Source organism: Pholis gunnellus, assembly GCF_910591455.1.
Source record: "Pholis gunnellus genome assembly, chromosome: 8".
NCBI classification, from domain to species: domain Eukaryota; kingdom Metazoa; phylum Chordata; class Actinopteri; order Perciformes; family Pholidae; genus Pholis; species Pholis gunnellus.
Window position 1 is genome coordinate 2,208,587 of NC_136534.1, and position 17,400 is coordinate 2,225,986.

The 17,400-nt window shown below is 41.2% G+C and overlaps 1 protein-coding gene across 1 annotated transcript in view; it reads right to left on the minus strand.

Annotated features, from left to right (window-relative positions):
- Positions 1-857: 857 nt before the first annotated feature.
- The window catches only part of cdk14 (cyclin dependent kinase 14), a 142,249-nt gene continuing 125,706 nt past the window's right edge, over positions 858-17,400 (minus strand). Inside the window, exons 12-14 of the mRNA XM_079165135.1 lie at positions 11,206-11,254; positions 6,791-6,930; positions 858-991 (exon numbers count right to left, since the gene is read on the minus strand). Coding sequence (XP_079021261.1) covers positions 876-991; positions 6,791-6,930; positions 11,206-11,254 — 305 coding nt within the window. The 3' untranslated portion in view covers positions 858-875. The remainder of the gene's footprint in view (positions 992-6,790; positions 6,931-11,205; positions 11,255-17,400) is intronic.

Sequence of the window (17,400 nt, forward strand, 5' to 3'; positions counted from 1 at the left end):
CTATGTGCTCTCCATCATGTCTGAAATGTAAAAACAGCTGTGGTACCTACAGTCAGTTTATCTAAATTGAGATGAAGAGAGTATTTAGGATAGACCTCTAAACCACCTTTTTACTGGGATTAGACTCCAATTATGGACATAGGTGCAGGTGCATTCTTGGAGCGGCTTTGTTTGCTGCATGCTTCACAATATTACAAGTGCATTTTGCCATTTGAGAGACATGTGTTTAGAGGTACTCTACTGATGTGGTTGTAAAGGACCGGTTCCCCAATAGCCATAGAATACTTACATACTAACCACATTTAGTCAGCTCACTGGGTCGGGACAGACCCAGTGAGCTCTTTGTTTTTGTAAGGCTGTTTGTTCTTTTGTTGTCATTGTCAGTATGTCTTGTTTTAATTGTATGCATTTCTATTGTATTATACAATAATGATATTGAAAAAAAAGTAGAAAGAACTTTCCATTTTTTAAGAAATTGATTGACGAGGACACTTTAAAATAACATTTTTGCTCTGTTTGAGCATCATGAGCGCATTTTCCCCCCATTTTGTTTACACATTTATAAGAATCTCTAAATTGTTAAAGCAGCCAAATGCAGGCTAATCCACACAACCCAGAATCTTGTCAGCATGCTCTCAGCCCTGAGAGTTAAAACAGAAACACATTCTTCTTCTTTTTCAAGGTCAGAATGTGGGTAACTATGATGCAAGGCACCGTTAGCCTACACGCTACTTTGCAAAGGGGATGCTATTTCATGTGAACATGAATATAAAACTAAAATGTAGATTTAGCGACACCACACTTCATGTCTCTTCTTCTTGCATGGTAATGAGCACGTACCTGTCAGGCAATCGTGTGAAGGATGCTGCCTCAGGTCAGTGTTTGCTGCCAGAGGATGCCTTGCCATGGCTGTTCCTTCGTGCACACACCTGTATGCTGTCCCCGCTCTCTGTCTGCAGCTTGACATTTGGTACGGTGAAGATAGAAGACACTGCAGGGGGAGAAGACGCAGGCAGATTAGAAGCGTGCAGGCTGACAGGAAAACGAACATTTCAGAGTAAGTTGTTCAAGACAGAAATGGTTATTAAGAAGTGAATACATGAATATTTATTTTGCAGCGGGAGTCTTTTTAAATGTTGTTGTCATAGAAAGAAGTATCTTTAAAGGTATTTTAACATTTGGTTTTATTAAATTGGAATATGTTTGGAACATGTGATCTGAACGGAGACATATTCAGAATCTCTCACATCGACTTGCAACTATGGTGCCGGAGCCAGAGCCAGGGTTTGAACCATCAACCCTCTGATTGAAAGACGGCCCTGCGCTCCACTCAGCCAGTCGCCAACTCGCTAACTACAAGGTCTATTTCAATAATTTCAATGGAATAATAACACTAACACTTGTGATAGTTTGTTAATATGTGTACATATGAGTTTATATGTTACTGGTAAATGCTGAATGAATATAACACACAAATTGAAAATGTTCAGGTTCGCCTGGAAAAAGAAAGCACTTTTGTCTTTGAAATAATGCAGCAGTAAGCCTAAAACTCTCTACAATCATGGCACAACATGTCAGCAGTCTTTTTAAGCGAACGGGGACGATGAGGACCGAACTGACGGTGTCTCTAAGTTGCCAACAAAGTTGGAATCATTACAAATGTTGGCCATAACATTGTGATATTATTCTGAGTTTTGAAGTTGATGAACACTGAGGATACCATTAAAGAAAGATATGAAATAGTAATTCAGGGTGAGGAAAATACCCACTACTCTATTTCATTGGCTCATTGTGGTTCTGATTATATTCTGGGAAACAATAGGGATACAAAGTTGTTTATTCAGCACTAATTCCTATTGGAGGCAAATGGATTGAAATACTTGCTCCATGTGGGAAGAGCACATCCTCCTCTCTAAGTAGGAAATAAAGGCAGCAGGGTAAACGGACTGCTCTGTCTGGGCACTTACAGATCTACAGTATATAGAGGCCCCTAAGGCCTTTGCTCTCACTTCTTGTACTGCCAGACACCCACACACTCTCACTGAAATCTAAATTAAAAATATCACAATCCAATCCACACAGTAACAGCAACCTCAGGAGCTCTTATTGTCTCAATAATTCTGCCATTGTCCATGGTAATCTGTCTGGGTATTGTCTAGATAAACCCATAATACACATGACAATAGAGTGCACAGTTGGCCATAGAGAACATACGCTTCATCCCCGCAGGGATAACATGGGACATTTACGTGAAAGTTTCATCAATTTCTCCACCATTTCTGACATGTTTTTTTCTTGGCCATACATCCTCCGTGGTTACTGGCAGTACTGGGTGTTATGAGCGGTACGGCATGCTTTCACTGGGCTGCTCACAGTGGCTCCAGTCTCCCCTGGCAGAGGAACATGATTACCATGCTGTGGTTGTAGTCAAACACTCACAGCTGGAGTAATTAGCCAGTTCTTTATCTACATTCATTTCTCATTTGCATAATTTTGACACATCCTTCCCCCACAAAACTGCAAGTGGCAAAAACACACAGGCACACATACACACACACAAGGAGGATACTTTGTGTTTATCCACTCCTGTCCTCATTTTAGGAAACTGTTTTAAGTCACTCCCATTCTTCCCTCGGTGGCTCTACTGCTTTGCGTGTGTCACATGTGCGTGCAGAGATGAGAGAGAGCATGACAAGAATCTAAATGAGCCATCTCTCTTCTTTCCCTCTCTTAGTGACCGCCGCTCTCTGATTCTTTTCAGACATGAGAACCTGCTGGGGGCTGATAACAGGATTAATAATGCTGAAAAATCCTAATCGGTAGGAATTTAAAAAAATTGAACTCTCCATTAAAATTGCCACCATGTCAGAATAACAGCTTAAGGGATTGGTTATGTATGTAGCATGTCAAATAATATGGATATGTCATCTCTTACATATCTTCATCCAATAACCTAATTCTGTAGGATTAATTGAAATACAGCCTGCATGTGAAGCTTTGACTGAAGCATAAAACACATAAAACAATGTTAATTCAAATCTCTGGCATGAGACAAAATGGTCACCAATGCGTACTACTTGATCTCGAAATTTACAAATGTGTACGATTTGTGCGTAATTTGGCTCAGGTTTATAGTTAGGGCAGGCTCAGGTTTATAGTTAGGGCCGGCGGAAGGCGGTGAGCAATAAAATTTGGTCTACCTCCAAAACAGAAAGGGAATAGGGAGGACATTAACATTATGATCCCCGTCACTAATTAACAGTCACTGTTGCAAAGTGTTGTATGAGGGCTGGCTCAGGTTTATAGTTATGGATGGCTCAGGTTTATAGTTAGGGCTGGCTCAGGTTTATAGTTAGGGCTGGCTCAGGTTTATAGTTAGGGTTGGCTCAGGTTTATAGTTAGGGCTGGCTCAGGTTTATAGTTAGGGTTGGCTCAGGTTTATAGTTAGGGCTGGCTCAGGTTTATAGTTAGGGCTGGCTCAGGTTTATAGTTATGGATGGCTCAGGTTTATAGTTATGGATGGCTCAGGTTTATAGTTAGGGCTGGCTCAGGTTAATAGTTAGGGCTGGCTCAGGTTTATAGTTAGGGCTGGCTCAGGTTAATAGTTAGGGCTGGCTCAGGTTTATAGTTAGGGCTGGCTCAGGTTAATAGTTAGGGCTGGCTCAGGTTTATAGTTAGGGCTGGCTCAGGTTTATAGTTAGGGCTGGCTCAGGTTAATAGTTAGGGCTGGCTCAGGTTTATAGTTAGGGCTGGCTCAGGTTTATAGTTAGGGCTGGCTCAGGTTAATAGTTAGGGCTGGCTCAGGTTTATAGTTAGGGTTGGCTCAGGTTTATAGTTAGGGCTGGCTCAGGTTTATAGTTAGGGCTGGCTCAGGTTTATAGTTAGGGCTGGCTCAGGTTTATAGTTAGGGCTGGCTCAGGTTAATAATTAGGCTGGCTTAGGTTTATAGTTTTAAAGTTACAAACACTGAAGCGCATTCACACAGATTCATTTTCTTTGTGATCTTAACAGGCTTACATTTATGATTGTATCGGAGGTACACTCAACACATTTGAGACCTGTCAACACGATCTTCTTACGCTGCTGGTCGACCCAGGAAATATCATCTAACTCGTGCACGCAGTGTTTGATGGTCACAGAAATGCACGGCCGCGTCAACCAGAGTCCAGCCAGTACCCTCGACGTGCGTGAATGTGCGAGGGCCCGACCAATGCTGCTCGCAGCTTTAATTCTGCTTGTTACTCTCATATGAATAATTTCTGTCATAATCATTGAATGTGTTGTAACTCTGTTATGTTGTTCATTCTGTTCACATGACATCTATCACACTTTTGTCCATCCTGATAGAGGGATCCCTCCTCTGTTGCTCTCCCTAAGTTTTCTTCCTTTTTTTCTCTTAAAAATAGGAAAAAAAGGCATTTTAAAGCCATTGATGCCTGTGTTTTTTCTTTTATATATTTATTCAATGTCTTGTTTTAAATCAGCAATGTCTTGTCTTAATGTTTTTATACATTTTTGACCTTGTTGCTGCTGAACTGACTGATGAATCACCAACTTAATTTCGTTGTATCTTTTTACGATGACAATAATCCTTCTCCTTCTCCCCGTGAAGGGGACACTTTTACAACACTTTTACAACAGCAAAACAATATGCACAATCCAGGAACGAATAAAGTTGATTTTAACATAAAGTTAGCTGTGACCATTTTGAGAACAAACTAAAATGAAGATGTATTGAAAGGTAAGACGTGTTTCTGAGGTTTACTGAGTGCCTCAGTGAGCTCCAGACGATAGAAAATCAAACTGAGCATGTTTCTGCGGCCAGCAGAGGTCCGGCCGGACTTACTGTCCCTACGGCATCCACATAATAACAGAGGCTTTCTCTGAGTGAACAAAAACAACCCGGGGTTGCTGCTCACCGCCTTCTTTACAAAGACAGAGAGAGAGAGTAGAGCAGAAGGAGACTGTAGGAGAGGAGCAGAGGGAAAAACTAAACAGAGACGGAGTCAAAGCCATAGTCAATGGCTATAGTCAAGGTAATAGTCAAGGTAACTGTGTTATTTTAAGAAAGCAAACAAGATCTTCTGCACATTTATAGATATTGTTTGACTTTTACTGGATGTAATTAAATTGTATGACTACCAGTGAGCAGTTGCTATTTAATTAAAGGACGTGAATAAATAAATCAACTACATTTCTAGGACAACTAAATGCAGGTTTTGTGGAAGGTCGCACAAAATGTAATCAATAACTCTTTTTTACAATACTACACTATGCTGCAGTAGGCTACTACTACTATATGTAATCATTTGTTTTTTTATTGTCTAATAAAATTGTACACAGCACAACGTAGTAAAATTTCTCCTCAGTATTTAACCACGCTAAAGCATTACACTTAAACTTTATTTTAGTCGTCACGTACATTACATGAAGTTTGACCTGTATTGAACCCATCCTCAGCAGTAGGAGCAGTGTGATGCTGTGAAGCGCTGGGGACCCTGGGTTCAGTGTCTCGCTCAAGGACACTTGGACATGCCAACGTTAATGCACTATACTATACTTTTGTATATACTATATCGTCCAATTGTCTCGTATACTATATACATACTATTCTACTCTGAGCTAGTATATACTATACTTTGCTGTTATATTCTGCACTAAATACATGTCTATAGAGTGACTTGTGTGAGCTACAACTAGTTTTTAGCCTATATTTGTTTACAATTTGGAAAAAGTTGCACCGTTAAAAGTATGCTGAATTAGCTATTATCAGCTCCTGTTTGCAGTGTAACCATGGATGTACAGACAGCGGTCACTGGATTACTTTGACACTGCAGAAAACATTCAGCCAAGCTCTGGCGTGATAAGGAGTTTGTGTTTCTGAGCAGATTTATGGATGTTTATTCACAATGATTTCAGAGACATTGACACACTCACACGATGTAAGTCACACTGAATCTAAATAAGTTCATCATATATGTGTGTTTAGATTTGATTTGAGTTATAACACACAGGAAATTACAGTTTTGTAATTTTGCATATTGGGGCAATCAGGCGCTGAGGGCTTTGAAGGACCATCTTAATATCCTCCATGAGCTGTGTGTCTCAGCCACTGCTGCTGCTGCTGCTCGCCAAACTGCAGTTATCAACTTCCAGCGTTTGTAGCTACATGAAAATGAATGCGCTGTAATTTGCAGATATTACATGAAATCAATTTGTATGTACTCCACGTAATCATGAACCATGAAATATAATGAATACAAAAACCCACGTACAGGCAAAAAAACAACACCCAGGAGACTGTTGTTCTTGCCCCGTGTGAAACAAGAGTTCAACGTTGATTTATTTGTCACGTAACTTTGGTAGTTGAGTAATGCCACTTGCGCAGTTAAGTTAATCCAAACCACGATCTTTTCCTAAACCTAACCAAGTAGTTTTGTTGTCTAAACCTAACTAAGGTGTGTCCTGTGAAGGCAGAAGTTTATTTTGAAAAGACTGTATCCATGTAACAAGTGGAAATTGACTTGAGTGTTGCTGAACTTTCGTAGGAAAACGATATCATACAAAGTGTTGTATGAGGATACGTTTTATTAACACCATCATGCACCTGTCCCTTTGACCTCATGCAGTATCTTTGCCTCACCTCTCTCCCTCCTACCCACTATACAATTCTCTGCTGCCCCCCTGGGGAGGTGCGGCAGGAATAAAAGAATAAAATGCGCTTATGATGCACTACTTCAAGTAAAGTCCTGCCAGCACAGACGGGTGGTGTACATGTTGTGTTACGTACTGTCCTGCAGCTCCCAGAGCCGTGGAGGAAGGTTGCTGAAGTACTCGTGGTTCAGCGCCGCCTGGGCCGACAGCCGGTTCTTTGGGAAGCACTGGAGGAACCTGGAAGCCAACTCCTCGGCATGGTCTACGTAGCCCAACCTGACATACACAAACAGACATGATCAGAAACATACAAACACACACACACAGTATATACAGAGATGCATCAATAGAATACAGGCAACCGCTTCTACTTCTACAGATCAAGCCTAGAGTTACCTATCATACCATTCATTCATCCCTCTGAGAAAGAAACACACGTTTCCTCCAAGTCACAGAGCTGCTGACAACAAAAAACAAGTCTCTTAATTATGCTGAAGGTTTGCTGACTCAAGAGGAAAAACCCTTCTTAGACACGCACGTACGCAAGAGAGCACCCACACACACACACGCTTACACCTTGCTCCCTTGAGCTTGTCTCGCACATGGCGACTGGGTCACCGTGAGAAACACAAAGTGTTCATTAAAGCCAGAGCTTTGTGAACGTGTGTGTGTGCATGTGCATGTGAGCGAGTGTCTGAGTGTGCGTTCGTACTGGGAGTCACTGAACTCCTGAACCATGCCTGCATCACAGCGCCGACGGGGAGAAAGAGATAAATAAACGAAGAGCAACAAATTCAGTCAGTAATTAGGCATCCACTGCATTAAATAAACATGATGTTATTCCACGCAGCTCGCCAGCCCCGCCGCTCGCAGTGCTCAGAGTGCCTCTCATGTTCTGCAAGCTTCTCATGGTTGGCTCCCTAGTCAGGCACTCTGACAGCCACTCCTATGGCTCTCAATGGGGATCTCAGCTCGACTTATCAGCAGAGAGACAGAGGGAGGACTGTCACTAACTGCACTCCCTGAAAAAATATTATATAACTTTTTGAAAACAAATGATTTCAGAGAGAAGCAGAATTTGTTTAAAGGGACTATCCAGGATATCAAATTGAGAACAGGTTAAAAAGATAAGGATAGAAGCTAAAGCACAGTGTAAAAATGAACCACCACATCACCTGAGGATCGAGACAGAAGACAATATAATTAAGGACTAACATCTTTTCCCATGAAGCCGAATAGGTAGGTTTTAATTGGACGGGTCAAAGAAACAGGACTTTCACCATGGAGACTGCTGTTCGTGTCCTGTGTGGAACCAAAAGGGAACTTTGTCTTATTTTTGTTGGTTACTTAACATACTTACAAATATACTTATTTTAACCAAATCCACAATGTTTTCCTAAATCTAATCAAGTGTGTATTTGCCCAAACCCGAGTAGTTTTTAATGAATTCACAAAGTTAACAACATGTTTAAAACTGTGAGCGTCGTGGAGCATCAAAGTTAGGTGTAGGGCTATCCAGTCCATTAAAAAGTGATGCCAAGTGGTCCTGACTAAGCGTCCTAGTGTAACGAGTTGGGAATGAGAACTGGTTGTAGCACATCTACCGGAGGGCCTTGCTCAAGGGCACCTCAACGGTGGTAATGAGTGAGAGGCAAGTACTGGTCTCTAAGTTCCCTCGCTCATAGAAAAGCTCAGTATTTCAATATCAATGATCAACCATCAAGCTCAATCTATCTGAGAGATGCTTTGGATTCTATTAATTGCCTCGGTTCCATATCCCCCCACAACATTGCACACTTCAAGGCCCAACATGCAACAAGCCATGCTCTAAATAGTGCACCACCCCGTCTCCCATAGACCAGTTCTATAGCAGACCAGCTAAACTGAACATTTCCACAAAGTTAGTCTGTTTATTTTGCAGGGCTTATGTGGCTCTATGCAGGAATAGAACATTAGAAGACATTAAGAGACAACACAATGCATCGAGTGTCTAAAATGGAAGGGGTTGTCTTCTGGGGAGCATGAATGTGCCCAGTACATCTTATGTCTATTAGATTTGAATTCTTCAGTGAAATCAATTTTGGTCTAATTATAGCATAATAGGAAAGATAGGCAGGCCGAATCAACATTTTCATCTTCTTGGGACCATCAATATGGAGACCATCCAGTGTTTGTTGGTTGGTTGATTGGTTGAAGCAAAAACACAGGGAGGGGCTGAAAAAAAGGACTCAAAAGTAATTCATCTGTCTTGAAGGGCGTCTCCCTACCTATAAAAATGAAATGCTAAATCACTGTAGAACTCCCTCAACCTTTACCACTCTTGGGGTATAAAAGATCCTCCTTATATCCAATGAAACCCCCAAAATCCATATTTACTCTGGAACAGTAAATTTAACTTGACAAAGGATTTGCTTTGTCAAGTTTCTCTGCAGGCATCAGGACAAACAGGTAGATATGTTTAGGTGTGAAGTCACCTGGAGACGAGCATGCTGGCCTTTGAGAAGTGACGATGTACAATAGGTGTACATTCCTTCGTGCTATTGCTGTCAGCTAGGCCGAGTGACTAAGTGCACATCTGTGGTGAGATCGATCGTATCTCCTAAAACTATCAAACAGCTCCAGGTGATGGCACATTCACGGCAGAGAGAAGCATTCCTTCTTCAGTGGTGCATGGCGAGTGCTTTTCCACGGTATTCTATCAGAAAACTGCACGAGGACCCGGGGGAGGCGAGAAAAAGGAACCCCCCCCCCCCACACACACACACACACACACACACACACACACACACACACACCACCACCACAGCAGAAAGTGGCAGACCAGTGTCTTTGTTGAGGCAAAGCTGCAGCAGGAGCTGTTTTTGGAAGACAGCCTTTTTGTCTTTTATCTGAAGACATCCTATGAAGAGCTTTCACCACGTCTGACTCATCTAACGATGAGGGTGTTGTGAAGGCAACTTGGAAATGTACACGGGCAAACAGGCCTTAGCATGCAATTTCATAGTGGTCACATTCTGCATACAGCGGTAGTCCACCGATGTAGGTTATTGAAATCAGATATCAACATGTTTGATCATAGTCAGCATTTTCAAATGTATCAAGTTTTGATGCATAAAGTATCGGTGTGATTGTGTCTTTGCTGCTTAGTGAGAACAAAGCTGTTACAGATACATGTGTTTTACGATGTGACGTGACTCTGGTTAGGGTTTTGTTAGGTTCAGTCACAACCTCGACTCGGTTATGTTGAGGGAAAGATCAGGGTTTGGGGACCTGTGTCGCCATGGTCACTATAATAAACACCTGGTTAAGGTTACTCGTCAAAGTTCAAATGCACATCGAAAAGCTGCATGAATCACTCACATTGTTTCAGCTGAATGAGGAAAAACAGAGAGATAAAATGGCTGACAGGGAGCAGAAAGCAGAGAGCAGGAGAGGGTGAGCCAACTCTCAGGGCAGAGACAAAGTGAGTGTCGAGGTTCATATCAAATTCATCGCTCCCTGGCCTGTGATAAAAGGCAGCAGAGAGGAAGTGATGGTCATTAACATTCCACCTCACTTTCTTTCCTCACATTTTTATTTCCTCCTGGACGTGAGAAAGGGCCATGAGACTGGGAGGGGAAGAATCCACCTCACTATACTCTGCTTTCTACATGTCACCACATGTTTTCAATAGACTTCTTTAAATGCTGGATGCACAATAATGAATAATCTCCATCCGTTCTCTATTGACAGTTGTTAGAAATTGGAGCTGCAAAGTTTTTATATGACAGCAGAGAGACTTTTATCTTACAACTGTTGATACCTGATTTAATATTCATAAAATATACAAAACAAACAATCGTATCAATTAAATCATTACATTTTTCCATAACTCCGGGGTAGCAGAAAGCTGCTCTCTTTCTGTGTGCAGCATGAAACCCAAAATCTCAGGAATTAAAAATGCAACACAACATAAGATTCAGCTTCAATACAGAGATGTCGTTTTTGGCACATCATGTTCAAATGTGTGTTGTAAATGGGATTAAGGACAGATTATTATAAATCACATGAGGAACACAGGTATGAAGCGTCCAGTCAGCGGGGATGGATCCTCGCTGAAGCAGCTACACTTTGTGATTCCAGCTGATTAGACAAGTGGAGTTTTACAGAGATCACTTGCCTGGTGCTGCTTTAAAACCGCCTATGGAAAAACAGTCAAACTCCCCTTTGCCCTCTGCGGCCTCCCCTCCAGATGTATGCCTGGGGCACACAGTGGCACACATCTGGGACCAGCCCCCGACAGTGCCACCACGACCTCTTCCTGCCATATTGTTGTCTGTTGTCCCGAGCGGAATCACACACACACACATGCTGCAGGAAGGGAGAAGGCTAGAGGGAGAGCATGTGAGCTGCAAAGAGTGTGTAAAGAGTGTGTTCACTACCCATGGGAGTATGCCTCTAAAGACAGGTCAGCTACAACACCCCATGACATCACACTACACTAATACATGCGCACACACTCACTCACACACACACACACAAACTGAACTCGTATTTGAACGGTTCACTTACTTATTCCAAGCTTGTCTGAGCTTCTTAGCGCTGTACACTGTAAAGCGGTCTGTAATGAGAAGTGGACAACAAACAAATAATCAAGTCATTTGTCATCACATTAACGTTACACACATGCTGATATGTTTGATACAGACATAACCTAATTATTAAAAAAAAAAACAATCTGTCAATTCAATGTTGCATTGGTTTATACCTCATCACATAACGTCATTTTTAAAAACCCTGATCATTCACTGAGTTTATTTTGTTCCTTGCCTGTTTTTCCAATCAGTGTTAATTATCAAAATAAAACTCAAAATTTATTGTGAGATATTTTCATATAGAAAACCTGACAGTGGCTTAAAGGGCACATCACTTCCCTTCCTCCAAAGGTTTTGATTTAAAACATATGCAAAAAGTATCTGCAGGAAGAGATAGTACCTTAACAGCACTCTGGAAACGGAAGCATGGAATTATTGGGTGTTCATTAGAGACTGAAAACAGTATTTCTGCTAAAAAGTGAAAATGAAAAAAAGTGAAAAGCGTTGTGTTCCAATACTCATACTATATTATAATTTATTATTACTCATACTTTATTTAAAAGATCCAGTATGTCCCAATACATAAATGTCAAATGCAGTATGTCAAAAATACCAGGATGTTCTACTACATTTGTTCACATTCTGCAGTTTGTAAGCCAGCAAGCGTTTCAGGCTATTCTGACCCACAATGCTTTGCCCAGCAGATATATGAGCAAGTTCAAGGTGCCGTGTCATGATGAAGTAGAATTTCCCAATTGAATGCATACTGCATGTAACTCGTACTTTGTAAGGGCAGTTCCATGTATGGAATGCAGTGAATCCCTGTTAGTGACGGACATGTGTTTGTTTGGAACCAGTGTGTGTACTGTGTAGAGTTTTTTTATACGAATAAATTAGTAAATCCTGCATAAAAAGTCAACCTTAAATTAGCAAAAAACAGTTAGTCGCACAAACTGGTTGATACAAAAAAGGACTAAGAAGATATGGTGATGAGTCTGTCCACAGATGGACTGAGGGGAAAATGAAGTCGTCCAGACCTCTTCTGTGGTAGTTCCTGCTACAGTAGGAGTCTCCGTAGATATTGCAGGTAATCTCTTTGTTTTGTAATAGTGATGGTTAATGTTTAAAATGACTGTTTGGAAATTATTTAATCACAATAAATTGTCACACTTTTGATATGAGTTTGGTAAGACTATGTACTGTGTTTATTATGCTGTGAGTGTGTGAGGCTCTGCACTCGTCTCTCAATCTCAGCCAAAACTGCCATGTGGACACACAGGCGGGCTGAGCTGCCAACTGACCGGCCACCACTCAAGCTAGCCAGCCACCCAGCGAGGTAGTTCACCTCCCAACACTGCCAGCCTAATCCTACCAGCCAGCCACCCAACTGTCAGCGAGCCTACAGTGGGTCCAGTCATCCAGTTCAGTGCCAGGCCTGGTCTGAACTGGCCACAGCTTCCTGGAAGCCAGAGGTGAAGTAAACAGAGGGCCGGTGTGGAGCTGAGAGGAAGATGATGGGCATGTGTTTGCAGATATTGCAGGTAATCTCTTCTTTTTGTAATAATGAAGATTATTGTTTAAACTTTTTGTTTGGACACTATTTAATTACTGTTAACTTCGAGGAGGATTTAACAGGAGGATGAGGTTTCATTTATTATTATAACGGACTTGAGCTGCACAGAGTCCTTGCGGATCAATCCAGATTAGTTTCTGCCATTTGGAAACCATCAGTAAAACATATGTACTGTGTATGTGGTATTGTATTTGAATGAATACGTTTTCATATCCATACATACAACTAAAAACCAATGTTGAAGATTTTCTATATGAAATTCATAATTTCTTGAATTTACATTTCAATGTGACATTTCAATACAACATGTGGTGGTCATATGACATTACAAACACGTAGGACTTAGAAGATGCACGGTGGTGCAGTGGTTAGCACTGTTGCCTCATAGCAAGAGGGCTCTGGGTTGTTTCTTCCTCACACAGGGTCCAATCACATGCAGGTTAGGTGGATGGATGATGGACAGAGGATGGATAGACCAATGACGGATGGATTGATGGATGGACAAATACACGGACAGAAGGATGGAAGGATAATGAAGGGATTGATGGATAGAATTTGAATCTACTTACTTGAACCATGAACACCTGTAAAGCAATTTGAATATCAGAATTGGATTTTTTCAAAGAAACAAACCCTGTAACTATTATGACAGTCTGCAGATTATTTTATAATCTCTGATCATGTCTGCGTTGATCATATTGTATATGCAAACCTGAAAACCTCTTGACCACAATGCACTGCACTTTAATTCAGATAAATTCATGTCTCCTCATTAAGCCTTATTTGAAAAGATGGGAGTGTCCGCTTTAACCTACTGAAGGGAGTTGCATTGTTCATCAATTATCCATCTCGCTTAGAAATCCTGATTTTGATATGCCCCCACAAAAGAACAGGCCCCCTCCCCAGGGTCTGGGAGCCGTTTCTTTGTTTTAAAGGGCTCAAACCCGCGACCCAAGGCTGGACCAATCAGTCTTTAAAACAAATACAAAAATAAATAATAATAATAATATTTAACTCTGTTGACCCGGCCTGACTGATCCTCCTGTCCTGTTCTGGAGCTCCCTGGTTTGCTGCCAGTGGACGGGCCGATACTGCCCCTGACTTTGTTTGCGTTAAAAGCATTTTTTCGATTATTTTGTAATTTATGTAATTTGCCCTCATTTACGTACTTTCTTATGTTTTTTTCTTTCATCTCAAAAAGCTCAGACACACACACACGCACACTGTAACAAATTGCTGTAAAAATACAAGAAATTCTCAACAGCAATGTACTGTTCTTCGTAAATACAGTTGAATACAGTTAAATCCAGCAAAAGTTGAGGCCTTGGAAGAAAAAAAAAATTAACAGCAGCTACTGTCCAATCTTGGGGGTGCTGCTGATCGCAAGAGGAACTGCTGTGCTTGCGGGAGAGCGGTGTTGCAGGAGAGCGACTGCTGCATCAGGCTAATCAATTAGCTCGCGGAGTTTTGCAGTAGCTCGCGCGGTTCACTGTGCATATGTGGTGACCCGTGTGTTAGAAAAGAATGGCATGCGATCTACCGGCACTGCCCCGGTCGATCGCGATCGACGTATTGGGCACCCCTGCTCTTGATTGACAACATATCGTTATTTTTTTGTTGTACCACGTTACCAGCGAGAGTTATTTCATTTTCATAGATACCTGATTGAATTTCTCAGCAATTGAATCAACAAGCTGAGTTAATATATATATATATATATATATATATATATTTGATATGGTTTAAGAACATTAATTAGAATTGTTTTCTGCATTAGTTGCTGGTGACGCTGGATGATAAGCATTCCACGTCGTCTGTGAAGGCATCCAGCCAAGCTTCATCACGTTGCTGCTGCGGTTTTCTCCAGCTACGATGTGTTCAACTTGCAATACCAAGAGGAAGCTGCAAGGACACTGGAGTTTGTTCAAAGGTAAATCTTCTGCTGTCTTAAATATTGTTTGGATATTTTTCTGAAGGTTAATATGTTGCAACATGATTGAGAGCCTTGATGTGAGAACGTGTAGAACAAAAATCAGACCTTGTATGTTCACATTTTTTACTTATATGAAATATTCACACATATGTTAAATGAAAATAAGATCATTCTCTCATTGTTAGTAGACACAGAGGTCAGAATACAGAATACTATTCCAATGGGGTTCAGTATTAAGTGTGAATACTCTTTACATACCACACCTAATATATATATGCTTTCTCTGTTATTTAGGCGCTTCATTGGTCTCAACCTGGAAAGGGGGACAAAGGCCAACCAGGGGAAGGTGGTGTCCAGAAAGACAGGGATGCTGATCCAGAAGAAGGCAGCAGAAATGGCCACCCTCATAAAAAACCTCCTGGACTTTGAGTGTGGCTTTATGTAGTCCACAGCACATCTCCACATAGGAGGAAGGAGAGGTAGCCCACACTGCTGGTGTTCTTTTTTCCTTTTAAGGTAACAAGTTTCAAAATTCTGTTCAGTTCTATCGAGTTGTCTCAAACTTGCAGTTCCAGATTTGTTCTTTTACTTGCTTTCTATTACACTAATGACCATAACTAAATAAAAAAGTGATACTGAAGGCGGGGTACATTTAGTAAACTATAAGAGTTGTATATAGATTGTTGCGAATCTGTTTAACATGATGCAGTGTTCTGGTCTGATTGCATTGTACAATAACGTAATTACTGACAATGTTTTTTGTTCTAATTTACTTTAATGAATACAATTTTATATGGTGCTTTTAATATTTGTATTTTGCAAAAATGTGATCACTGTAAAATTGTCAGTTATTGAATGTGTTTGACACTGCATTGGCTTTAATAAAAGCTTTTTAATGTAAGGCCATCTCTTGTTTGAGTCGTTTCTATGCTCGCAATTTTCAGGGGTTTTATTTTGAAATGTAACATTTTAAATCATTAGCTTCTAGCAGTGTCATACTGTAAATATACATTCTACAGTAATGTAATACATTTTACGGTAATGAGCTGTTCATGGACATTGCAGTAGGAACACTAAAATAACAGTATAATGCATTTTCTATACAGCACTGTACTGTCATACTTTTTACAGTATGAAACCGTTGTTGCAAATTACAGTAGGTATGTTGTAGAATTACAGTTAGAAGCTGGAGCCTGTAGCTGCCAGCTCTTTACTGTAATTTAACAGGGAAATTTGTTACAGTGCACGCATGCACGCACGCACGCACGCACACACACACACACACACACACACACACACACTCACCGTTCTCCTATACACTGACTATATGTTTGCTGGCTTGTATCTCACTGTTCGTGTCGTCCTCTTGTTGTTATGTCTATGTATTGTCTCTTGTCTTGCAATAAAAAAAAGAACTATGCCATGTACTAAACATGACTTTCAAAGCAGTCAGATCCTAGTGCTGTTCACACTACACAACTTGTTGTCTAGTAATCGGGAGTCTTGTGTTTCAATCGTGTTTGTGGTTTTCACACTACATGACTGACTTGACTTTCACCACGACGAATCCCTGATGAGGTCTCCAAACCACGTGTTATCATGAAAACACACGCAGGAAGTGACACAGTCATAGATGTGCTTGCTGATGTTGTCGTCCCCCCACATGCTCACATAATAGTCTGTTGTCACACGTCATTACTATTTCTCCTATTTAGATCAGTCACTGTGTAACATGTTTGTTCATGCTCCCTAGGTGTAATAACAACACAGGTCAGCTACAGAGGAGGAGACCCCTCAACCCCATGTCTCCCACTCTCATTGGTTGTAGCTCCCTGACAAGCTCCCATATATTTAACATGCTAGAAACATGGAATGTGTCTGCGGGCACCGTCGAGACCCTCCGCTCACGTCTTTGGACGGTTCGCACATGGCACTCAAGTGTTGACGTGCGAGAGCCAACGTGGGTTTGCCTCTGATCTGGGGGTTTGGTCCAGGAGCTCCAGAATCTGTCTGGGAGCAGAGAACCAGGGCTGAAGTTGTGTAGTGTGAACCAGGCATTAGTTAATTCTGGGCTGCTGTAGAAACATGGCAGAGCAACATGGGGGACTCCGTGAAGAGGACCAGCTCCTATGTAGATATAACCATTCAAAGCTAACGACAACACAACAATTATTATTTTTTAGGTGACCATACACTAAAGAAATCATACGCATTATTAGCATTATATCCCCTAGATGTACCCCCTAGATGCTACACACTGGCCCTTTAAAGCATTACACTCAAGTATTACTTAGAACTGTGTTCTTTAATCTGGCATTAGTCTTGATGAGACTTGCTGTTTAGATAAGACTGACTGAATGACGGTCTCTTCCTGTTTTTCACCTTTTAATTCAATATCTGTATATCACATTCAAGTTGAAGTTTAGCCGGCTTGGTGCTACTCCATCTTTGCTACAAAACCGTGATACGTGGATGAACATTGAAGGGGAACTCAATCAGCTGCTCTATCAAATAGGCATGACAAAGACTGACTTCACAGATACTGTTGGTCTAGTACAGAATGCAGTGTAAAAGTCTGACCTGGTAGGTGGGGAGCTAAAGCATAACATATGACTGGAAACAGGCAAGTATCTGTGGAACCTTTCCATAACCGCAAAAGATGTGAA